Source organism: Pagrus pagrus (assembly GCF_965226575.1).
Source record: "Pagrus pagrus genome assembly, chromosome: 2".
In the NCBI taxonomy this organism is placed as follows: Eukaryota; Metazoa; Chordata; class Actinopteri; order Spariformes; family Sparidae; genus Pagrus; species Pagrus pagrus.
In genome coordinates, this window is record NC_140186.1 from 18159244 (window position 1) to 18185108 (window position 25865).

Consider the following 25865-nt stretch of genomic DNA (forward strand, 5'->3'; position numbering starts at 1 on the left):
CGTCTTGATATTCAATGTGATAATCAGAGGTATCATCTGTCGTTTAGCTGCTGGTCTGTGACTGACAAACACACAAACTCTGAACATGACTGGCTGCTTTCAGACTCATTCAAGTAGATCTATTGCCAGGAAAATGACACATTGAATGACCGCACTCTTTTAACTGAATTTTGAAAAGAGTCACTCCACCAATTTTAAACATGAGCTTTATTGTAGTCATCAGTGGGAATAATGCTCAGCCAGTGCGGCAACCTGTTTGATCAGGGTTATCTCAGCTGAGAAAGGCTTTCTTTTGGCTCTGCTCTCGAGCATCAGAGATGTAGGTGAGGTGTCTGCACCTGAAGGATACTGACACACCACTCTACCCACCCGTCTAATGCCAGCTTTGCATGTGAGGGGCAAGCAGTCAAGAACTGCACACTTATGATGACATATTATGACTTTTGGACTTTTATCAATGTTGACAAACGGTCACAGTTTGGTTAGGTATAGTCACCAAAACTACTTTTCTGTCATTTCTCAACGTTTTCTTTAAAATAATTCAATATTGACACTGCATCACACACGGGACTCAATAACCTTGTCTCCTTTGAAAAAGTCCTGTGTACCAACCGCCAACACCACCAGACTTTTCTCGCTCTCTAAACTACAATGCAAAAGGGGAGCTTCCAGAAATGATGCTAAAGGGGTAACAGCGTCATACTAGAGGCACTGACAGCTGGCAGCTGACCAGGCTGCTGTATTTGACAGGCTGCAAGTGAGAACAGGCTGGCCTCTTCACTGTCCTGATACAGGGGTAGCTGCTGTCGTATCACCAGAGTACAGAGCAGCTACTTTCCTCAGGCCGTGAGACTCCTCATCCTCAATGCCCCAGCATAGCTTACTTTTGTGACTTGATTTTTGTTTAATTCCTTAGTTTGTGAAGTTGTTTGTATGTAGTTTAAAGAACTTCAACTGGGGTGTTTTGTGTCGTATAAAGTAGAATTCTAATATAGAGACGGCATTATGGGAAATTTAGGAATAAAATGACAATATCTCGGCCTCTGCTGCTTTGACTGTCACCGTGTTTTATTAATGTGTATCTTGTAAGTTTCCCAAACAACAAGTTAAACATCAACGGGTAAAGGAAGGAAGGAAGAAAACATGATTCTCACCTGTCATGCAAAACTGTGGGGACATAAGTTGTAGAAACTAAATTGAAGTTTTAAAAGTGTAATTATTCTTTTTTTTGGGTCCAAAACTATTTCATACGTAAACAAAAAACCAAGTGATTTCCTTAAGAAGGTTTAACTTTTTATACACCATATAAAGCATCAAGGGCACTCTACCTGTCTGTGCTTCTGAATCAAACAGACACATTTTTTTTCTGAATTAATTTTAAAATATTTATCTTCAGTTTGATGGTATCAGTGGCTGAAAATCTTCTCAAGTTGCCTGACCATGGAAAAGCAGACATATGCTCCTAAAATCCACCTACACCTACATCCCAAAATATATGAACATGCGTCATATAATACTGTCTTACTTACTTACAAAGCAACGAACCAATCCTGTACTTTCTGATAAATAAATGTAGCTTTTCTATTGTTTTATTTATACGTGTTTTCTTTTGCTTCTTGTGTCCTGATTTCTACAAAAATGTGAAAAATCAATATGTACTTACATACAAATCAAGCAGAACGGGTTAAAAAACACACAAGATTACTATAAACTCATACTAGATTAGCGCAGCCCTACAGTAAGTCGATTTAAAACTCGTCATTGTGATGTAATATGAAACCAGAAAAATCCCATTTTGCACCACAAAGTCGATATAAACACTGTAAAATGCCTCAGAGACTCTTCTAAGTCTCTACGGGAATTTTGTAGGATTATTATAGTCCTCACTGGTGTTTTTAGATGTCAGTGCAAGTATCTGTCTGAGTGGGCTGAAGTCTAAATTATACAATCCACATCTCCACACTCTGGGGAAAACAATAGCATATATAAATAGGAACATAATCAGATCTCTCTCTCTCTTCTCCTCTCTCTACCTCTCTCACTCTGTCTCTCTCCCCCCCACACACACACATACACTCACACACTCACACACAGACTGGCAGGGATCGGGGCAGATGCACAACCAGCAGGCAGGAGCGACTCCGTTCAGCGACTATGGAGCAACAAGACAAAGCTCAGACTGGAGACACGTACAAGTTTGCGCAGGAGAAATCTGGGAGCAGGTTGATGAAAAAGGTGTTCGTCTGATGAAGGAGGAAGAAAAGAAGAAGAAGAGAGGACGGTGCCAAGAGTGAAGCTACTCAAGCATCTTTTTATGAGGATGAAACCTATGTTTGTCTTCAAGTGATTCAGTCTGCAGTCACACAAAGGTAAGTATCTTTATGTTCTTCTTTTATTTGTGTTATTTCTGTTGGGAAAAGTTAAAAAGAAAAAAATGATCATTATATAACAAAAAAACAAGCTTTTCTTTTTTTTTATCTTGTTATGATCAAGAATGACTAACTCTTGCCTCCAACTCGTTTACTTTCCTGACTCCACTTTAAATCCTAAAATTTGATAACAGCATTTTAAGAAAAACTCGCTGAGTCCTGCAATAGTTCATCTGTCCCCGTAACTAACCAACTACTGAGAAATCCCAATCAATACCTAAACAAAACGTTCATGTGGCTGAGTAAGTCGACTGTAAAAAATGAGGGGAGCGTAAACAGATAGAGGTAAAGATTTTAAAGGCCAAAATCATTTTCAAGGTTAGGGTAGTATTCGGCTCTGCCCTACCAACACCCCTGCCACCACCACCCCCTCCCCACTCCCAGCTGTCGATTATTCCTGCAGGCTTTGGATTGATTTTCAGCACTGGACAGCTCCTGTGGCCTCAATGAAACGAAACTCACGTCACAGCTGCTGCTTAGTTTGCAAACTGCCCCGTCATAACTTCTGGTTGCACTGTGTGAAGCATTGATCGACATTTAAGGCTTCCTCCTGCAGTGATGCATGTGCAAAAATGGAAACTTCACTTTTATCTACGTAATTTTGAATTGGTATAACACAGTTGAGAGGCATTTCAAAGCTGAGGCAACATAATGATCCTTTAAATATAGCATTAAATACCAGACTAATGATGTATAACTAAAATCCTGGTTTCAAAGGTTTTCCACAAAGTTTGGTTTTAGTTTATTTTTATGTTAAAAACAAAGCAATATCAGTTAGTTCATAGTATGATTACATGTACATACATGTCTTATTTTTATATGTTATGCAGTTATAAATAATGTAAGAAAAACAGTAAACGTTTTTAAATATGGGGCATTAATGTCCACCACGATATAAAAATGTCTATGACTACACCTTTGCAAAGCACAAGCTGATCTAATCAAAGTACCATCTTGATATCAAACACCAAACTCCATTTTGTTTTCTATTTTTCTCTTTACCGGGAAACACACAAGACGTTGTTCAGAAGCATAAAAACAGGCATTCAATTTGTAAATATACATGATTCACACAGACCAAACAAGTAATACAACTTAACAAACTTCACATATAAGAAGTAACGGTACTCATTATGCAAAATGGCAGTTCAGAGGCTCATAAGTTTCATAAATACTTTGCAGGAATATTATCGCAGATGAATCAACATGCAAGCAGCATTTTAATGTTTTCAATTAGAAACAACAGTATGTATTGTTGAGTGTTTTGATCCATTGGTTCTCGACTTGGGGTCCGGGACCCACAAGGGTGTCGCGAGGTAATTCCCAGGAGTGGCCAGTTGTTGAGAAAAAAAATGAAATAATGGGGGATAATTTTACATTACATAGCCTGTTCTCATGATGTAATTTGATATAAGTTTTACTGAGTGTGTTTGTGAAAGGGTGCATTCACATCAGTCCTGATAGGAAAGAAAATTGTATTAAATAATTTGTCTCTTTCTGAATGTGTAATCAAAACAATGCATCATATTTTACAAACTAAACACGTTTAACATGTTAGTTTAAGAGTAAATCAAGTCAAAAGCATAATATTTGCCTCTAAGTAGATACAGTATTGTATAAAGTAGCAGAAAATAGAAATACTTAAACTTGAGTAAATTAAAATAGTTACATTCTTCCACTGCATTTTATTGCTTTTGTCCCGTGAATGGATTATTGTTCATTTATCACTGTTAATTTGTTGTTATATCTTGTGACGCTCTAAATAAGTACCTTCCTGTTGTGCACACAATTCCCTATTTGTGTCACACTGTAGGACTGGGACACTGTGTGGATCTGGGGCTGTCCACAGGGACATGTAGGCCCTTCTTAAATGTCAGTTTAAAGCAGTGGCGGCTGGTGAATCAAAAAAATTGGGAGGACAGGAGGAAAAAAAACAATGTCATGTTATTTTACACTCGTAGTAAAATCGTAATAATTTTATAAATCATTCTGAGATTTATGTTTAATTTCAGTCAATAAGTATTTTATCCCTCTTGCCGCTCAAAAAATAGAAAAGGAGCAGCGTCCTCTGCCTCTGTGGACCGGAGCGTGTTGCACAGAGATACAGAGATTCAACTCCATGACATGACCAAATACAACATTTTCACACATTTCTACACAAGGCATTTACACAACAAAGAGTGTACTGTGACTGTGATTTTTTCACGCTTTCGGTGTAAATCTTTCACTTTTCTGTAAATGTCATTACACGTTGTAGTAGCATCCTCTGACGTCATAATCTCTTCATCTTAATCTGTATCTTTCCTCACACCATGTCCAATGTGTCAGACGTCAACACCTGTAAAACCCATTAGTTAAGTTTCTTTCTTTCTTTCTTTCTTTCTTTCTTTCTTTCTTTCTTTCTTTCTTTCTCTCTCCCTCTCTTTGGTCCTTCCTTTCCTTTATCCCTCCCTCCCTTCTCATATCATCAGATCACAGATTACACCAAAGGCCTTAAGCCAGGTCATGCAGCGACATTCACCTTTCATATTGTTGTTTGGATTTGGAGATTAAGGGATGTCGTAATCGGGGATTCGATGAGGGCTTCCTCCATCCTTTCTTTTGCATTGGATTATGCTGTAATATACGTCAGTTTGGTTGCTCTGACATACTTGGATAAGAGCTACGTCAGACACTGAGCGTTCCTCTCCAGCACACTGTAGGTTTTGGTGCTTCTTTATGAGTTACAGGATACCTGGTTAACTCTAGGGAGAGTCATATTTACCTCTCTCCTCTCCTCTCCTCGTCGTCGTCCTCCTCCTCCTCCTCCTCCTCCTCCTCAAAACGTTGTCTCACATGATAAACCATCACCACATACACACTGCAATGAATCAGCCCCATAGAGAGACAAGAGATGTTCCTATGGAGACGGCTAAAACAGTAACTATGATCAACCATTAATTACTGCCACTCTCCCCCAGGGCTCCCGTCAGCTGAGAAGAAAAAGACATACAGACGTATACAGAAAAGAAAAGTATTTACAATCATCATCACACATCTAAAGCCACAAAGACATGAACATGTATATCAAATCTATGTTAAACAGTTTTAACAGTAAAACAACAAACAATGTAAACAAATCTAGTAAAGTGAACATGTTCGACTCGGGAGGCATGAGACAAATATAGATTTTTGATGAGTCATAGATACGAAAACAAACATGAAACAAGTGAAATGGACCGCATTACAGTCAAATGCTAAATTTGTGAAGCTTATAATGTTTTTCCTGAGATTATGTCTGAGAGGTTGTAAAGTCATAGTTTGTATTTTGACAAAACAATCCCGACTCCAGGTCCACTTATTAGCTTTTGGAGTTTGCTGCTGTGTTTCATGGAGATGGATCATGACATGATTTCACCCAGCAGTTGCACTTTATGTCCATGTGGGCCCAAAAGCCAAACTACTACAAGGTGCATGGTCGTAAATCTAAACTCTTTTCATAAACTCTTCATGCTACACAACACACAGGATATATGTACAGTTATTTATATACAAATATACAGCAACAGAATTTGCGTCGGGTTGAGTGTAAACAACAACATAAAAGTGGACAGTGAGTGTGGATGAACTTTGACCCTTGGTGATTTTTATTGTTTGTATACATTTCTGTCATGTTGTCAAGGCAACAACACTTTGATACATACTTTATAATTATTATTCTGCATTATGTTATCAGGTTTCCCCTCTTTTTTGACCAATAGGACAAAATAAACATCACATATTTGGTCAGTTTTTGTTTTATTGTGTCCGCTGCCTGTAACTCTTGTTATTAATGCTTTTAATGAAATGTGGAGTTTTGGTGAGTGACACTGATGATGACAAACACAAATATCATTCTTCAGAAGTAGCACTGCTCCCTTAAAATGACACAGATTAGAAAACGGACCCAGTGGCGGACTCAGAAAAATAAATAGGGCACCAACGTCATTATACATTTCACCCTGTAGGTCACTTTATCATGATTTATTTACCAAAGGGCGAGGGAACGTGCGGGAACATGGTGAGTCCACCAGTGCACGGACCCCCATTTGATAAGAATTTTGCTTTTAGATGTTGTATTACAGAAAGTGTATGAAACCCACAACCAAAATAGTCAGACATAATGTAATATATGTAAGTTATGAATGGAGTTATAGTGAAAATAAATTATTCCTCTTTTTGCCGGGGACCCATTTGAACCCCCTCAAGCATCCCTGAGGGTGAGAACCAGAGTTTTAGCTGATAACTTTCACTTGGGAGAATGTAATAAACATAACAACACAATACAATAAATGTTTATTTTCCACAACAGTACAAAAATAATTGTTGATCACATCTCCACAAAATACAAGCAGATTTATTCAATCATTCGCCTCTATTACATATAAAACAAGTTTCATTTGGTTTTGTATTGTCTTCCTACTTGAAACTACACAATGCTTTGATAAACTAGAATGGCACTCAGTAGAGTGCATACCTCCACCAAGGCCCATCAGTCCCCTTTAATTTGATCAAGTCCACTTCACTATCAAATAAAATATATTTACATCGCTAGATCCAGATTTTTTTTCCATCAGGATGCACCCCTGAGAAATTAAAGAAAATTTTAAAGAACCTGAACCAAAAGTTAAAAGGGTCTATTCTGGGCCATGACGCATCCTCCATCCAAGTTTCATGGAAATCCATTCAGCATTATTTGTGTAATCCTGCTGAGGAACCAACAAACAAACAAATAACACAGGTGAAAACATAACCTCCTTGGCAGAAGTAAACAGATAAAAAGGTAAACTGGCATTGCATGATGCACAGAGATTGGATTAAAGTTGGACAAAATGTTTAGCTTCATAGCATTAATTTACTTTCTTATGCTGTGAGCACATCCTATTTTAAAACATAAATATGCCATTTGAAGGTACGTAATGTTTTTGATTTTGTATAATGGAAGAGCCATGTTTTCTACTTCTGTCTGATAGTGGTGTAATTCCATGTGGGATGGACTAAATGTTTGGCATTACATGAAAATAAAATCGAACCGTGCAAGATAAAAAAACAGCACATTAAATGACAAACAAGTGACACTGACATGAAAACCACAGGGTGCTCTTCACCAGTTGATACGAACTGGAGCAACAGACCGACATGTGAACGGTGTGTTGTCCTGATCCCAAACATGAAGCTGCGGGCTCTGACACGGGGCTGACCTCTGTGACCCGCCATATTGGCTGCCGACTTTAAGAACCCCTGTAAGAAAAGGATGTGATTTAACATTGAGGAGACAGGCTCCTCCAGCTGTGGGAGTTATCAAGGTGATGTAATCATCTGACCTTTTGGGATTATCCAGTCTAAAATCACCCTTCATCCAGCCAATCGGCTGCGGGATCATAACATCTGTCCTCGGAGTAACAGGAAAAAGAGTCTGTAGGCTTCACACACAAGGGTTGCACACTATCCACATGACGTGACATCAAATCCCTTCAAAATCTCTACGTGTGTGTGTTAGTGCCTGAGTGTGTTTCTGTTTGCTTGTGCTTGTTATTGATGTGACAGGGATATCGAACAAAGGCTTTTAAACTGCAGTTGTCAGAAATTTTCCCAAGACAATCCATCTCTACCAATTAATGTCAATTAATTTATGTCATCCGAAGTGATTCACGCACAATAAAACAGAAACCACGAACGCACACGTATTGTGTGCGATTGGCCGTCTATTGGTTATGCAACCCATTGCTTTTTGTTCCTCCTGGTTCAGAGCTTGCTGACATAATAAGCCGAGCGAAATCACCCTGCAACCTTGTCATCAGGCCAAACAGCAGATCAATTGTTCCTCTAACAGTAGATTACCACTGATTCATCTCTTTTTTAGACCTTTGTCCCTTCCACTGCCTGTCTGGTTTTCCACCCCTGGTTGGCCTGAAGGTCCCTAAGGCTAACCACTAGCAAGGACCTAATCAATAAGCTTTCATTACACAAAACTGTCTGGTCTGCTCCATGCATTAGGGCAAGGCTGAAATTTTCAGGGTTAGAGTTTTGATTTTTCTGATTTCTAGCCACGCTAATGACGTGGCTGCATGGATGCTAATGTTAGTCCGTCAGTCAGTCCACTGCTTTGGTTAGCTGCTTTGGTTCAGACTGGAATATCTCAACAACTGTTGGATAAAATGTTGTGAAATTTGGTACGGATGTTACAGATCCTTTAACTTTTCATCTAGCACCATCATCAGGTCAAATTTTAAGCAAGCTAAACCAATGCCCTTGAAGAAAAAATGTTGCTTAATGCTAAAATGCTTGACAAAGGTGACCATGTTTAAAACTACTATGTTACCTTTGTGACTGTAAGCATGTTAGCATGTTGACATTAGCATTTAGTTCAAAGCACCGCTGTGTTGCTCAAGGTTGTCCCGCCATAGGGTTCAAATTGGCCTACCAGATGTTTCTAGCTCTTTAAAGTGTGTTTACAGGTCTCGGGGAGTACTAATGCATATGTGAAAAAGTAGTATAAGGTCTTTCGTTGCTCCAGAGGAAGCTGCATGTAATCTGATTAATTGCCTCCAGTGATGAAGTTGCGTTGTGTAGGCCCCGGGTTTTGAAAAGGAAGAAGACTGTGTAGAAAAAAGCAGGTGATGTCTCTATATCACTTTTGTTTTTTAAACTGTCAATTATGAATCAAACACTGTAATAGGAGTACAATGCTACCAGTGGACTGCTTGCCTACATTACCCACAATGCAACTTAACCACTGAGTGACATCACTGGAGACAATTTATCAGATTACATGCAGCTTCCTCTGGAGCCACGAAAGACTTTATACTACTTTTTCACATATGCAGTAGTACTCCCCAAGACCTGTAAAACACACTTTAGCATTTTAAATTGGTGGAGTTACCCTTTAAGGGAAAATTTGGGCTCCCCTGCTATTGAGTCTTTTTCATTTTTTTGTTGTTGTTGTTGTTAACCCTTGTGTTGTCAGTCTTATTTTGTCCTGTACTATTCTGTCGATTGAAGAAATCTCCTCTTTGTCCTCTTTGTTCACAGAAAATGAATCATGAGACGGCAGCGCTCATAACAAATGCAAGACAGACCTGAGCTCATACTGCCTCCCTGTCTAGCAACAGTACTTTAATGGTTGGAACTGTCCGCCCCAACCTACATTACTGCCCTCGCAGACACAGCCTGATGATCACCGGTGCCATGGGAGCGGTGCGAGTCAACAGGTAAGAGAGGATGGCAAATAAAACTGTCAGTGGCCATCGCTGCTTTGATGAAGAAAAGAAAAATACCTTTTACATTATTTCTGGTCCTTCTCCCAAAAAATGTCCACTGATAAATAACTGCTGTGATCGTAAAACTGCTGCAGATATTAAAACATTAAAACATCTCAGTAGAGTGCATACCTCCACCAAGGTCAGTCCCCTTTAATTCAGTCACGCCTAATTCATTATCAAATAAAACATACTTTAATACACTCTAATATACAATACATACTTTAATAAGTCACCCTTTATAAATGGTTTAATGGTTAATAGATCATCAACTAATGCCTAATAGATCAATAAACCCAAACATCTGGGTTGCCAGATTGTGTAAAATGTACACCATAGTTCATCAGGTCGACCCTTAAATTGAACATTTAACCTTCTAGAAAACAACCCATTTATTAACCATTAATACATTTACAACTGCAGACTTGGATTGTCTCAATAACTTAACTTAACAACTCATTAATGTTTATACTTATATGCAAATAACATACCAGCTTTTGTTGTTGGGACTCATGGCCCTTTACCGATGAGTTTATTAGTTTGTGTAACTGCATTATCTCCTATAAATAGATCATTAACATTTATATCTGCAGACTTGATAGCTTAGTAGAAAGTGATAAACTCCTAACAATTTATTAATGGCCTGACTTTCAATACAATCTGGCAACCCAAGAGTTGTGGCTTGATCGATTTATTAACCATTTATAAAGACATTACCATTTTTAAACCCTATAAAAGGTCATATGTGAGTAAAGTCACATCCCCCCCAACACTGATTTTCTATTCATAGCTTAACTGTAACTATATTAGCTTATGTTGAAGCAGTGTGCACAGGGCTGCAGTGAGAGCAATACTCAGATACTGTTTTTTGGTGTATTTTTTTCAGCCTTTTCTAAACCAAAAGCTCATGAGCAAACATGTAAAGAATAAATTTCACAGTAGGCTACATTTGTCTGCTGCTAATATAAGCTGTAAACATTAGCATGTCGAGCTAACTGGCTCACTACCAATTGTAGCTGCTAACCACTGCTTCACAAGCCACGGAGCACATCATTAACCTTACTTAAATAGTTTTTGGGGTATTACCTTTTCAAAACAAGCAACCTCACAACAGGTACATCCACTGTGTAACATTTCCCCACTCATACATAGAATGAAAATTGCAGATGTTATCAGAGTTTAAGCTAATGTTAGCAGCTCTTTCCTGCCCTTTATTGGATTTGGGGAAGTTTTGAGGAAGATCTCATGATAAGAACATTTCCTATAATGTTGAATGTGAACACTGCATACAAACTAAGCAGCCAAATAGGATTATGGTATTCTTTTTTCTTATCATACGTATGCAAAGTTTGACAGGGTATGTATATGTATAACTTAGCAGGGCATGTCACTTCCCCTGAACTAATTTTCTCCCCTCTGCTCTTTCAGATACAGCATCGTTTCCACAGATGAAGATGCCCTGAAGATCTCCAGCCTGGGCCTCCACAACGGCCACAGTCCTCTGACTCAGCAGACATTATCAGGGGCCTGTATGCGGGGCGAAGAAGGAGGCGGAGAGTGTCCAGGAAGTGATGAGGCTAGAGGGACTTTGTCTTTGCGAGTGACAAACGAGCCCATCGTCCACAACAGTTGCCGTGCTTCACCCTCATGTCGTCTGGGCCTGGATCTGGGCACCGGCCGCCTGCGCAGTCGCTTTGTGAAGAAGAACGGCCAGTGCAATGTGGTGTTCAACAACATGGAGGATAAGCCGCGACGATACTTGGCTGACATTTTCACCACGTGTGTGGACATACGCTGGCGCTACCTGCTGCTCATTTTCACCACCACCTTCCTTCTGTCTTGGCTGCTGTTCGGCCTGATCTTCTGGGGAGTGGCGCTCGCTCACGGAGACTTTAACCTTCGCATTCCTGTCAAGGAAGGAGATCCTCGAAACAATGTAGCGGAAGGAAAAGACGAATGGCGACCATGTATCCTCCACATTCAGGGTTTCATTGGGGCGTTCCTCTTCTCCATAGAGACCCAGACCACCATTGGATATGGTTTCCGGTGTGTCACTGAGGAGTGCCCAGTCGCTGTGGTGACTGTGGTGGTCCAGTCCATTGTGGGCTGCATTATTGACTCCTTCATGATCGGCACCATCATGGCAAAGATGGTGCGACCCAAGAAGCGGGCACAGACCTTGCTGTTCTCGCATCACGCCGTCATCGCTCTGCGCGATGGCAAGCTGTGCCTCATGTGGCGCCTGGGGAACATGCGCAAGAGCCACATTGTCGAAGCACACGTGCGTGCTCAGCTCATTAAGCCGCATGTGACGGCGGAGGGCGAGTACCTCCCTTTGGAGCAAACAGACATTGATGTCGGCTATGACGACGGGCTGGATCGGCTGTTTCTGGTCTCACCACTTGTGGTGGTCCACGAAATCAACAAAAGCAGTCCTCTGTATAACCTGAGCTGCAACGACCTGCAGAAGGAGGACTTTGAGATCGTGGTCATCCTGGAGGGGATGGTGGAGGCCACAGCTATGACCACTCAGGCCCGTAGCTCCTACTTGGCGAAGGAGATCCTGTGGGGTCACCGCTTTGAGCCTGTGGTCTTTGAGAAGAGTGACCGCTACCACGTGGACTATTCTCGCTTCCATAAGACCTACGAAGTGCCATCTACACCTCACTGCAGTGCCAGGGAACTGAGCATGATGACAGGTTGTGGCAGGCAGTCTTCATCCTCCAGCTCGAGTTACTCCCGGTCTCCATCACCGTTTGCGCCGAGGGCAGCCCGCCACCTACTGGGCCCTCACTCCCCCAGTGCTTTCTGCTACGAGAACGAGGTAGCTTTATGTTGCGGGGACGACGAGGATGAGGAGGATGTGAAAGAGAAGGCGGGGAGCCTGAATGTAAGAAGTGACAGAGAAGTTAAGATGAGAGACGACATTCACTTGGGTTTCAAAGAGACATTTGTGGAGGACCAGACGGTGGAGATGCTGTGTGTTCTGGACTCAGAGAATCAGATCAGCCTCGACAGACTACAGCCCACCCTACCTTTATACATCAGCAGAGAGTCAGGAGTTTAATCAATGGTAATGGCTGCCTGTCCATTTGTTTCCTCTCTCTGTCTGTGTGCATCCAACCAAAGTATTGAACTAGTGTAAAAAACTGAAACATGGAGGACACGTTTTAAACTGTAAATCTGGTGAAAGAGGAGGATGTGTTTTGCTCATAACTTGCTCTGGTTTCAGGTATTGTACACTCTCAGTTGTAACATCAGCATCTAGACAACGCACAGCTCATCTACTTTTAAACACGGTGACCGGGTACTTCTCTCAAATCATGAGGTATCTTGAAATGAGGTATCTTTATTGCTTTCTTGTTTTATTCAATATGACAGTATATGGTCTACAGTTAAGTCAAACTTTTTGTTCTTGATTTCCATTCAAGTCTTTGTAAATATGATATGCTTTTGTTTTCATTTTAAAATGATTATGCATCATATACAGATAAATGTTATGAGAGAAAGATCTATCTATGTTACAGGAAGCATGACACATATGCTCAACTTCAACACACTTATTTTTCTCTATGTAAAAAATAAATAATTTCTGTATTTTGAACTTCTGTCTTCTTGCCTGAGTTCTGTTACTTTTCACATCTAAAAACAAGTTCAGATTAAATCCTGAGCCGGAAAATAATTCAAATGTTTAGTCAAACATGTACAAATGAAGAACAAGCACTTTATTCTTACTTTTATCAATAGATACAGACACTTTGCAGCGTGTTGTTTTGTATGAATAAAGCACCTAATAAACAACAGTATATACTGTTAACACTTGAATTGTCTCTTGAATCTCTATTGCACATGTTCTCAATTTCTCACAGGTTTTACAGTTGATCCAAGACAGTTATCACCTGTTTCTGATGAGATGAGATAACACACATTTAATTTGTCTTGACTTTCGATCGAAGCAAGCAAAACAGGCAACTCATCCAAGGTGCCAGACCACCAGGAGATTTAAAAGCCCCAGGTACACTGTGTGTCAATCTGTTTTCAGCCATGCTAACAGTCTCTCAGTCGGGTGATTAGTCCACAACTTAGATTCAGACTGAAATACATATCTTGTAATACTAAATATTGGATGGACTGTAATGAGATTTCTACAGATTCACAAAATCATCATCATCACTTTGGTGACTGCTTTTCATCTAGAGCCGCCACACTTAATGACTGACTCAGATGTCTTTGCTGGGATGTAAATGGATTGCCATGAAAAATGGGAACAAACAAACATGTTCCCCTCAGGATGGATTGTGGTAACTTTCATCATTCCTTTGTCCTTCTAACCGAATATCTGCAAAGTTCATGACATTATCATCAGCCTCAACTGTACTTAAGTTGGTGAACTTCAACAGCATTACACCTGTTAAAGGGGCTCTATGTAACAATTTGCAGAAATTTACATGTATGAATCACTTTTTATTGGCCATGTGTGAGTGGATTGTAACCTTAAGTGAAAAAGGAGACCTTCCCCTTCTCTCTCAGGTTCCTGTGGATAAATTGTTTATGTTGTTTAATGCTGCTTGACTGTGGATTTCTTTGTGAAGGACTTTTCACATTTTATGCAAGTTCAGTGCCACTCTCCGCTCTGCTAACAGAGAGCAACGGTAGCTAAAGTTAGTTTAGAGACGGAGTCTGCTCACATAAGCTAACAACCAGTTTCTAACACAACACAGAAGTCCCACAGAGCCCCTTTAAACATCAGCTTGTTTGTTATGCGAGCGTGTCAGCCTGTTGAATTTACGATTAGGTTAAAGCCTTACAGAGCCACAAGAATGGCTTTTGACTATTAGTAGTATTTGTCAGATAAACTGAACCACCCAAGTACATTGTCATCATGTAATCTGGTGGCCCAACATCCAGTGTCAAGTCCAATTCTGTTTGTTTGTAAAGAATTTCATTTTAGAGGCGGCATAAAAAGTCTATGGGAAGGATGCAATTAGCAGAATAAATTCCCCCAGGGGTGAAAATAAGTAAAGAGTAATAAGAGTTCTGAGTTCAGTCAGAGGCTAAGCTGAATACAAACAAGTACTGTAGGCACATTCCCACTGATACGGTGATAGCTAACATGGCTAACATCTGTACAGCTGGTGCATTAGCTGTTTGAGGTGAATAAAACGCAAATCGTCCACCAATCAGCTTCTTACTGGGAGTGATGGGTCCGTCGTGAACACACTACTTTCTGCCGAGTTAGATCAGATTTGTTGTTGCACAAGAGAGATTTCTGCTCTTTTCTGTGTTCTTCTTCCTGGTTTGAAGTTGGCACAGCTCAGCTGTAATAAGGTGATGTCATATTTTTGTGCACCAATCAAGATTCAGAAACATGGGGATCAGATTCTGGTGGTAGTTGGTGGGTTGTTTGATCACTAATGGTCACAACTACTTGATCAACCACAGCCACGCAGACCACACAGAGTCAGATAAACTGAGTCTTTGAGTGTTAAAGAGTAATTTTCACCTGTTTTACCCTGGCACAGGAAACACAGGACAACAGAGGGTACTACATCAGTTATTGATTTCTAATTTCATATGTATAATATTGAAGATTTGATGAAGTTGGTCACAACTAAGTAAGCCTTTGGGATGAGGGGCAAACTTGGAAACAGCAGCCTCCAGGCACCTAAACAGGTTAGTCCTTCCATAGAGACAAGGACAATACTTCAACCTCGATCTACCTCACCTACAATTCCTCTTTAATGAGACCCACATTTGTGAAGAGTATAACAAAGCAACTCTGACCCAAATACAATGATTTCTCAATTTCTCTGTCTCAATTGAAGTCCCAGAGAGTCCCGGACAGATAGAAATAGATGAAGTTAATGGCAGATCAAACAGCAACAGCAGACAGGGTTGAAAGGTGAAAAGCTTTGGGAGGGAAAAGAAGGTCAAATGAGAAGTACTGTGTACACAGGAGGGACCTCGCCACAGAAAAACCCTATCAGGAGGCTCTGAAGTCCACCTGACTGTGATGTGGGAGAAATTAGTGTTTCTGGCTGTTGTACAAGCTCCCCCATGTGGTTGAACACTGACACCACAGTGAACATTTACCTGTGGGACCAGTTTGTTGGTATTATGAATAATGAAATGTAGCTGATATTTAAATTGTATGTGCTTTTCCCGAGATTTCTCTCATTTCTCGCATTTAAATACTTAGATTTTGGGTCAGAGTCTCTCCAAGCAGTAACAAGATGATTTATATTGTACAAATATCAAACATTTTGGCCTCACTACCTTCTTTGCTACCTCGCATTTCTGCAGGTGTGTGTGTTTTCCCTCTTTTCATCATGGAAAAACAAGCATGATTTTTTTAAGATAATGTCTCATCTTGTCTCTTTTTTGTGAATCACTGCATTGTTTGACCTCTTCAGGCTCCAAACAATTATTTGTCACAAGCCTTGAAAATCGGAAGCATTAAGATATAAACTCAAACAATTGTTGAATTTCTTCAAATCACAATAACAACAGGAGAAGGCAGGGAACTAGTTTTCTTCAGATTTTCGGTAACACTTTACAATAAGGCACAATAATGGTAATTAATAAAAGGTTAATGAGTAATTCGTGAATAACTGTGATTTGAGGACCATATAGTAGAAAATGATGAGTTACTAAAGAACAGACTGGGAAATACTATATTAATGACTGAATAGGTAATGATTAGTTCATGAATGTCTGTGAATCAACAGCCGCTGACTGGCACAAACTGCTGCTGACTCATTAACTCCTAATTACTTAATCATTAGTTACTCTTCCTGTGCACCTTCAGGTAAACGGAGAAGTTGAAATTAGCTTGTCTGTCATCACTTCATGATTACGACCAGTACCTGTGTTTTTCCTGCTAGTTCTAAATTATTTTTTTAACAACAAACCTTAATGGTTCATAGTTAATCAGGAATGACTCTTATACTACTACATAATATTCATACTTGTTGATGTAGAAGAAATGCCTGGAGGAAAGTCACACCTCCACACATTAAGTACCAGTGCTTAGATGAGAACCCAGTCAGCGGCTGTTCCTCATTAACATGATTGATAATTAGGGCGTATCATGCTCTAATTCCCCTCCTGCTGCTCTTTTTTGCCCTCTTACACATTCACAGTCCTCACAAGACCAAACAAAGTGAAAGATTCTCATCTCACCTCGCATGATGATCAGAAAGACGCTCCCTCCATCGTCTTCCTCTCCTGTAATCTAATCGAGTGATCTTTGATTTGGTTAAATGTCGGCTCCTGTCTGATCTAACAAGCCATTTCCCCCCTGTGTTATCTACCTCTCTCCCTGCTGTCATCCCATCCTTCTCTCCCTGGCAGCTTTCTGATGCTGGTTAATTAACCGGACCGTCACACCCCCCTGTCATCAGCGTCCGTGAAGGAGAGCAGCTGGGTGACCTCTGTGACCTCAGCTAAGGCTGCTAATGGCTGACTTGGATCTGGCCTAATAAGGTGGTGTGTGTTCATCTTCACATAGGTTAAGTGTGTGAGTGTGTGCGTGTGCTTTCATGTGTGTGACACTCTGTATTTCTTCCTGCCCTCTCTGGCCTCACTGGCTGTTTGTGGCCTCGGGCAGTGCGACCAGAGCCGGTGACAGTGAGTGTGTGCTCAGCAGGGGACAGTATTTAGGCACTGGGAGCGCTGGTCGGGGGATCTTTGGTTCCATAATGAGCTGTTGTGTGTTGTGGAGCTGTGAAGCAGCTCGCTGGAGAGACAGAGGAGCATTGTGTGCTGCTCACCACAGCTCTGCCCGGCAGAGGAGGCCTGACTGAACCAGGCTGGGAAGCACCACAGGGCAAACATCTTCTGGATACTTCTGTCTGTCTGTCTGTCTGTCTGACTGTCTGTCTGAGCTCTTTTATCTTGTATTTCTGTTATAGGCTGTCGTCAGCACAGTCGGTCACATTTCTATAACTCAACTGTGACCTGTGGTTTTTATTTAACTAAAATATTAATGTCCCACTGACCTAGGCACAGTGATTGAATGTAACAAAGTACTTTTACTCAAGTTCGTACCTTAATATATATATATATATATATATAAAACGCTGAGTCAAATAATCAGAAAAATGCTGAATATCAGATTTGATAATCAGCCAGGCAGATTATTGCTCAACTCATAGTACACAGCATAGATTGTATGTAATTTTAAATATATGAATTATTTACTTATACTTGTACATCTAATATGAGGTACTATAATATGAGATATTATATATAGGTTAATATTACCGAAATAATATTTTTAACACAATATCTTTACTTCGACTCAAATATGACTTTGGGGTATTTTGTACAACTCTGCCTGGATGACTATAAGATGCTGAGGTTGTGATTACAGTGTCCCTGGTGATATTTGTTACATGTTGACACTAATCTGATGTCTCCCGTCATTTCCTCTAATTTCACTCTGTAGTTTTGTGGAAGAAATTGTAATCAGAAGAGAAAGATGAGACGACAAAAATAATTTTGTTTCTTTCTTTGTTTTGTACTTAAACAAACTGAATAAACTCGTTGTTTACATGACTGAGTAAACAAACTGACCTTGTGTGCTGGGGACCTTATTTTCCTCTGAGAACAGCTTGTTTATTCAATTATGGAAATACTTCCGAGGTTGTATTATTACCTTATTATTACCACATTGACTTTAAATCAGATGATTGTATGACTCACTTGTGCATCTGTCTGTCTACTCAAATGCATGTCTGTCTACGCCTGAACTACGGTGGCCCTGGAGTTCAAAACACAGCACAACATTTAAGGAAACATAACATCGTCCTGTACGTTGTATTGTTGGGTTTTTCTGCCATTGTGCTCTATAAAATGTGCTTTGTGAAATGTCGCTGTTTCTTCTGTTCTCTGTGTTTTGACCCTAAAGGCCACCGTACCAAACACCTGTCTACGCTCCTCTCCTCACCACCTGTCGGCCTGGCAGTTTGTATCTGTAGCTGTACACATGTGCAGGAGATTTACTTGTGAATCTGACAGAAAATGAACATCTTTCTGTTCTTAACATGCTGTGTGACACATGTTCATCAGCAATGGTCAAATAACAGGATAATTGGGTTGCTCGTTACCATTCACATCTTCAAAAACAAAACAAAAAATATCAAAAGAGAAATGAAAATGGCTGACATGGGGAATGGCATAAATCACCATATTTCTCTGCTCCCAAATATCCCATCTGTCTTTCTGTCTTGTTGTTGCCTTTTATCTCGCCCTCTGCTCTGACAACAACAGACTCTTTCATGTAGACATCTTTTCGTCAGAGCCCTCAGGCTCTCCCTCTTTCTCTTTCGTTCACACAGACTAATTAAATGTTCTGAGAAGAACTCATGATTGGGAAGTCTGCGCAACTTTCTCTCTGTCTCTCCCTCTCTGTCTCATAAACAAAAAATTCTCATAACGTCCATATTTGAATTATTTTCCATGGTGGAATCGAAATGTTTTTAAAAATCAAGACACAGATGTTTTTGTTTTCAAAGAAAAATATCACTTTATTTGCGATTTTAGATCACTTTACACCAGACAAATAATAAGACAAAATATATTCCAGTAATGTCCATGTTTTACAATTGCCTTAAGGTTTGAGGACAGTGTGGCTGCGTAGAGTCTTTTAACAACAAGTGTCCATTTAATCGTTTGATTTGGCAGAAGGGCAACTGACCACATTTATAAAAACTGAATTTACAAAGTGCTTTTACAGGCAGAAGAAAACTGAAAATATATACAGGCAGAGAAGTTAAGAAAACAACGAGAAATGGGAAAAACTAAAATTCATGAAATAAAGTGAGAGGCAAAGAAAACAAATACATTTTAAAATGTTTTGTAAAGATCCAGAGTCCTGCAAAGCAAAGCACAGATATTCATAAACATCAGTTTGAGACTGCTCATGCCAAACCAATTGAACACACACTGTATTGTTGATGTTTTCTATTAAAAAAACAGCAGCTAATTTCTCCCCTTTCTGTTTACACGTACCGTGGCTAGACGTGTTAATTAATCAATCAACAGAAATATAACAATTTTGATAGTAGAAATTGTGAACATTTTCTCATTCCTGCATCTCAAATGAGAGAATTTGCTGCTTTTCTTTGTCATATATCACTATAAACTAAACATCTTTGGGTATTTGACTGTACTAACAAACACATCAAGATATTGTAAAGATGTCAACTTTGACTGTGGAAGTTTTGATGGGCTTTTGTTTTGTTTTTTGTTTTTGTTTTTTGATAATCCATAGACTAAACAATCAATCTAAAAACTAACCAGCAGATTAATGGATGCAGGTCTTCAATGAAGCTGTCTACAGCCTCTCATATGCGCTCACTTAATTGCTCAGTTGGATGCTGATTGAAGACCTTGGAGTTCACCTGGGTTCATATGGTCCCAATCTACTCTTTATTTTAACTTTGCTTTTGTTTATCATCCATGCTTTGACAAAAGAGACAGTAATTAGAAACCACTGAAGCAAGAAGAAAAGTAACTCGAGACTGAAGAAGTACAATAATCATAACGCAGTGATGAACAGTTTCCAAAAGTCATACTGGTAAAAGTATAACAGCACAATTTCTTATTTATGTAGTTAGAAATGTACAAAAACCACATTTCTAAATTGAATATGACAGAAAAACAAAATCAGTGCAATCACGTTCTTACAATTAAGTGAGGCAACATCTCCAACTGCAGGAGTGAAGAATTTTAAGTGTTGCTAATAGCCGACACATATGTATGACTAAACAGCGTGCTGGCACGTATGACCGAGGGGCAAAACCGTCATAGAGTCACAATATGAATGCCACCATTGTCCATGTCACCATCATCCACATCATCACCACATCTCAACATCCTCCATCTGCATCTGAGTCATAAATATGAGGTCTATTTTTGACTTTTGCTCAGGCTTTTCTCTCATTACACTCTTATGTTTTCATCTCTCTGTCTCATCAGTAATAAACATCTAAATATCTGTGTCTTTATCCCCCTGGTGCTCCTTTTCTCTTCCTCCATTTCTCTCTCCGGCTGAAGTTGTAGCAAAGAGATGCGGACACAGCAAACCGGCGAACAATGGGCCATTCATGATGCCCTGCAATGCAATGATGATCCTGCTCTGCCCTCCACCCCCCAGCCTGCACCAGCCTCCACAGCTGCACAGGAATGTGGTCCAACAAGTTACCCGCTCCCTCCCCTCTTCCCTGCCGCCGCCACCACCATCGCTACCACCGCCACCACCTCACCAGTGCTGCCGCCATCGCAACCGAAGCCCCTCTCTCCCAAATAAAAGAGACGGAGAAGGCAAGAAACTATAGAGGGGGGAAACTCTGCAGACGGAGCACAAAGAGAGGATTCATGCTCTCTCACATACACTCCCAGAGAAAAAAGAGGGGCACCCATTTAAGTGTGGTGCAGCTGCACTAATTTACTGGGTGAAAATGGGTGAAAGAAGGAGTTGCAGAGGTCAGATAGCAGAATCATTTTTTATTCATCCCCATGGATGTCACTGCATCATCATCAACACTTACAAAGTCTGCATGATGGAAAAAACAGTGATAAATCTAGAAAACACCTGCAGCACGGCATCATTTCAAAATAAAAGTAAGATTTTTATCCCAACAACTCAACAACTTCCCTGATGACCCGTTCGAAGTCCAAACACGACCCTTGTTTTTCAATCCACATTTAAATGCTTCAAACCCAATATCACCAACGAAAAAGTCACACAGTTTATTCTTTAGTGTCTTCAACATAGGCTCAGGTTTCCCTTTTTTTCGTGACACTCAACATAAGTTGAAAATAAAAAAATCTGTATCCATGTACAGGAATCCTAAAGACTACATGTCATCAATATTTGATTTTGATGATCATTTAACCAAAATCACAATCTTTGCTGCACTTTAACCGAAGTCGATCTTTTAGATGAGTGTGTCACAATTTCTTTACAAATATCAGGCTCTCCAAGTACCTCTGTTATGACCAACGTTACGATACAGTAGTGTAGACCTTCTCTATTCAGCTTAAACTGCAAATGTTAGCACCGTTGCTTAGGAAGCCACTAGCACTAGCACTCGCGCTCACTTTTATTCGCACTCATGCTCCGCAGTTTTATTCCCAATAGTTCCCATTTGGAGCCACGTTTGTAGCGTTTCTGAACCTTTCATTTTACCTCTGTTTACTATCTTGCCATCACAGTTTGAGTTTAGCTCGTAAATAACCATGGATGACGAATTAACGTGTGACGTGCATGAACCAAGGCCCCAGGAAGCCAGTTTTAGTAGTCGCCAAACCGTGCACATTACATCGTCACGTGATGCACTGCTGCTCAAAAAGACTTTTCCCATAAGCTTACATTGTAAAAGAAAAGTGGCTGTAAAACGGTGGGTACGTTTTTCTGAGAGTCACAACTGTCCATTCTGAACTGTCATAACTGAAGCCATTCAGTCCAATAAAATTTGGAAAGTCTAAGAACCGCATGATTAAATTATTGTATCCCAATTCCAGTAAGCCGGGCAGTAAACTGGAAGTAAGCTGGCTCGGTCGGTGGAAGTCTCAAGTGCTCACCCTCTATGGGGCGCTCAACATGTAGGATCCGAGTATTTTAATACACAAGAAGTCGACCTTCTTTGGCTTGTTTTGGCTTCAACGCCACTGAGCAGCTTTCATTGTGCATCCTGTGCAACATCCTTGGCAGTGTGACTATGTAGTAGGATAAAACAAAGACAAAACTTCGAAATTCTGCAGTATTTTGATAGTATTTTATGTTTTTGAATGAACTTATTTCATTTTCTGAAAACACTTGTTGGATTCGTCTGTGTACCACAAACAAACCCTCTGATGAGGCAGCACTGGACTTTGTATCACCTTTGACCCTGTTCATTAATGTAGCGTTTTAATCGGTCAGGGGTGGCAAAAGTCCACACATTCTTCAGTAGAAGTACAGATACTTAGATATCTGATACAAAGACTGGTAAAATAAGAAGTACTGATTCAACTTCTTTACTCAAGTAAAAGTAAGAAAATGCAGCCTCTGAAATGTACTCAAAGTAAAAAGTACTTTTCTACCAGCCACTTCTGTGCAAATCTAACTGAAGCTTCAGATTTGTCCGAGCTGTTCGTAAACGCACCAGAAAGACAGTTGATTGTTGAGTCTCACTCCCAGGACGTCATATACCAACAAAAGTTTCTGCATACCAAGAGTGGTGAAACGTGCCCACATACACAAATCCTTATATTTCACGACTGTGTCACAAACTGCTGTGATGCTATGATGATACTTTAGGTGACCTCGTGATACAGAGTCACAGCGAGTTACAGTGTGATCATCTGTTATCACTGATCACTCTCTGAGGGGTTACGAATGTTGTCTCCATTTTCTTGCGTTGTGTGAGCTCACTGCACCGGACTCCACGACATAAGCTAGAGGAGGATATGTTAAAAGCCTAACTCAAAATATTTGAGTCACATGAGCTTCAGTATTATTGATAGCCTGAGTCCAGAGCTGGAATTCCCCGCGCTGAAGCAGTGAGCTCGACTGCTTTTCGCACAAACCCTGAGAGAAAATGCCCTCTATGGATTAAGAAACAAACCAAGAACACACAAAGAAAATCGTAACAGCTCTTCCATCGAACTCATTTTGAAACAGGCACTTTCGAGCTCACAGGAGAATTTTGGAAGACAAAATGCTTCTGCGCCTGATAATTTCAGATCCTTTTGTCGAGTTCGTCATCATTGGGAACAAGTGACGCCATTCATTTCGGGCCCAATGTGCCCATTGACATGGGAATGAATGCTTTCCACCAATTATACATCAGTTTAATGCAGAATGTGACCCAGCATGTGAATATTTGACCGCTGTGCATGCTTCCCTTATCTGCATCCCTCTCACACTCGCTCTCTCACACTATCTGCATCTCTCTGTTTTTCTCTCTCTTTGCCTTTTTCCCTCCATCCATCGTCAGATTTCAGGAATTTCCCCTGGGAGTTGTTCCAGTATTAAGGCCAGAGCAAAAGGCCGCTCTCTTTCTCTGCTCTCCTACTTTCTTTGTCCTTCTGCCAACTGATCATCTGCAAGAAAATATCCTTCAGTAATAAATGTTTCCAACTTGAACTCATCGGCTCAGTTTCGTCCCAACGACGGCTGCCCGTGACTAAGCGTGCACCTGAAGGCTGACTCTTTGACCCCCTATCGCTGATCGTGATCTTTGACCTCCCTGCTGATCATGAGACCTCGTCCTCCCATCCTCTCCCCCAGGAGCCGCAGGAAACGGGCTCTTGTGACCCAGTGGTCTGTGCAGCCATGGAGAGGCCCATTACTGCAGTCACATGGCAGGTTAGCGCAGAGACTGATGCAACCATGTGAGCTCTATTTTCTAACAAGTTTCCCCCGAGGCCCATGAGAGTTTCACACAGGACATACACGTCTGAGATGTCTTAAAATGCATGGCGGGGGTTAGATTCCAGGCAAAACACAAGATCACTTGTTGTTTTCTGCGCACATATGAACTGAATCAGCTTAAGGAAATGAACAGGTGGTGCTCCTTTCTTTAGATTTGGGTAACAGGTGGACTATCCATGAGATGTTTCATCTCCTATGAAACAAGCTGACAACGTATCCTTTAAAAAATGAAGAAACTCTGAGCTTGAAATGAGCTTTTTAGCTCTGAGATATTGATCACCAGAATGTTAGCTCTGTCCTGTTAAAGCTGATTGCAATGGCACCTAATTAAAAGTCTTCTGATTAACAAAAACGACTTTTTTAAAACTCCTAAAGCACATTCAAAGATCATGAATATGTGCAAAATGATCATATTGAAGCATGTGTTTTTAAACTCTCAAAGGACCAGAGGAGGAAGTGTAGATGTTGTCAATGATAGGCTATAAAAGTAATAAATTAGTTGATTGTCCCTTTATATTAAATCAGTGCTGGGTGCTCAAATCATGACTACAGCATCTGTATGTTAAACTGAAGCAGTTTGATATCCACTTTCTCATTTTATCAGGTTTTACCTCTGACTGACCAGGTTCAAGGTTGAAGTTCACAATTTTGCTCAAACAGTCAAATATGTTTTCACTCAACATCTACAATAAAAGCATAAAAAGGGCGGGAAATTTAATTAGAAATACAAAAACAATATGAAAATATAAAGTCTTGTTTTAAGTTAAAATATTTTAAAGACATTTATCTGAAAATTAGAGACAGCACACAGCTTCATTTAGAGACTATTTTGTGAGCTTTACTCCAGCTGAAGATCTGGAGACCTGCGGGCAAACATGGAGGAAGAGATAATAAACTCAAGAAACCACATACACATATCTAAATCAACATCTTCAGCGATCAATCAAATGTTTTCGTCTCAGTGCAACGAAAATATAACGTGGCCGCTTGGGAAACACATTTCTGAGGCCTGCTGAGACGCGAAGAAACCACAATTAAATCAAAAATATCCACGCGGTTTGAAAAAGTGCGACTCGTTCTTTTCATTCGTTATAAGGAAAAGATTTTAATATGAAAATGTAAAAAAAAAAAAAAAATGACACTGAATAATCTAAATAAGAAACATCGGACATCTTGTTTGGGTGATATCTCATAAGGCCACGACGCTTTCTCCTGCTGTAGTTTGTTAATTACAGGTTTGAGTAATTGTAGCATGAATAATAAATATAATGAAGGATCATAGAGCTGAAGTTTGGATTTTTGTCTGACAAACCATCCGAGGAAACAAAAGCTAGAGAAAAGTTCGTTTCATTATTTTGTGTTCGTTACACATATTTGATCATTTAGCTTCCTGAGCACAGGTCATTAGTAAAAAGTAAATAATACATTTGGCCTGAATGTTTTGTATTGTATTATAAATCATAAACAGAAGCGACACATTATTGTTTTCATCATAAAAGGTTTTCTTCAGAAGACAAAAAAGAGATTTCCACAAGCTTTTCTTTCATCCCCCCAAAACCAACAACAAAAGTAATTGAATATTAAACGAAACCTCCATCCGCCTAACTGTGAATTAAAACTTTGAAAGACGGCAACGTAGATTTTTTTTAAAGCAAATATACAACAACCAACACGGAAAATAAAAAGTGTTTGGTTTTACACAATTCGGCACTGAATCGACTAAACACAGAGCCG

At 40.0% G+C, this 25865-nt stretch overlaps 1 protein-coding gene across 1 annotated transcript; it reads left to right on the forward strand.

Annotated features, from left to right (window-relative positions):
• The first annotated feature begins 2035 nt into the window (after positions 1-2035).
• Positions 2036-13531, forward strand: LOC311273592 (ATP-sensitive inward rectifier potassium channel 12-like). The gene is made up of 3 exons (XM_084380719.1): positions 2036-2369; positions 9480-9658; positions 11135-13531. Exons 2-3 carry the CDS (start codon positions 9567-9569, stop codon positions 12771-12773), a joined length of 1731 nt encoding a protein of 576 aa, XP_084236845.1. The 5' UTR covers positions 2036-2369; positions 9480-9566; the 3' UTR covers positions 12774-13531.
• Positions 13532-25865: the final 12334 nt, after the last annotated feature.

Bases quoted from the DNA above. Each gene is read 5' to 3' on its own strand.
- LOC311273592 (XM_084380719.1), top strand. From the start codon at position 9,567: ATGGTTGGAACTGTCCGCCCCAACCTACATTACTGCCCTCGCAGACAC. The intron at 9,659-11,134 runs GTAAGAGAGGAT...CTGCTCTTTCAG, and splicing joins GGAGCGGTGCGAGTCAACAG to ATACAGCATCGTTTCCACAG.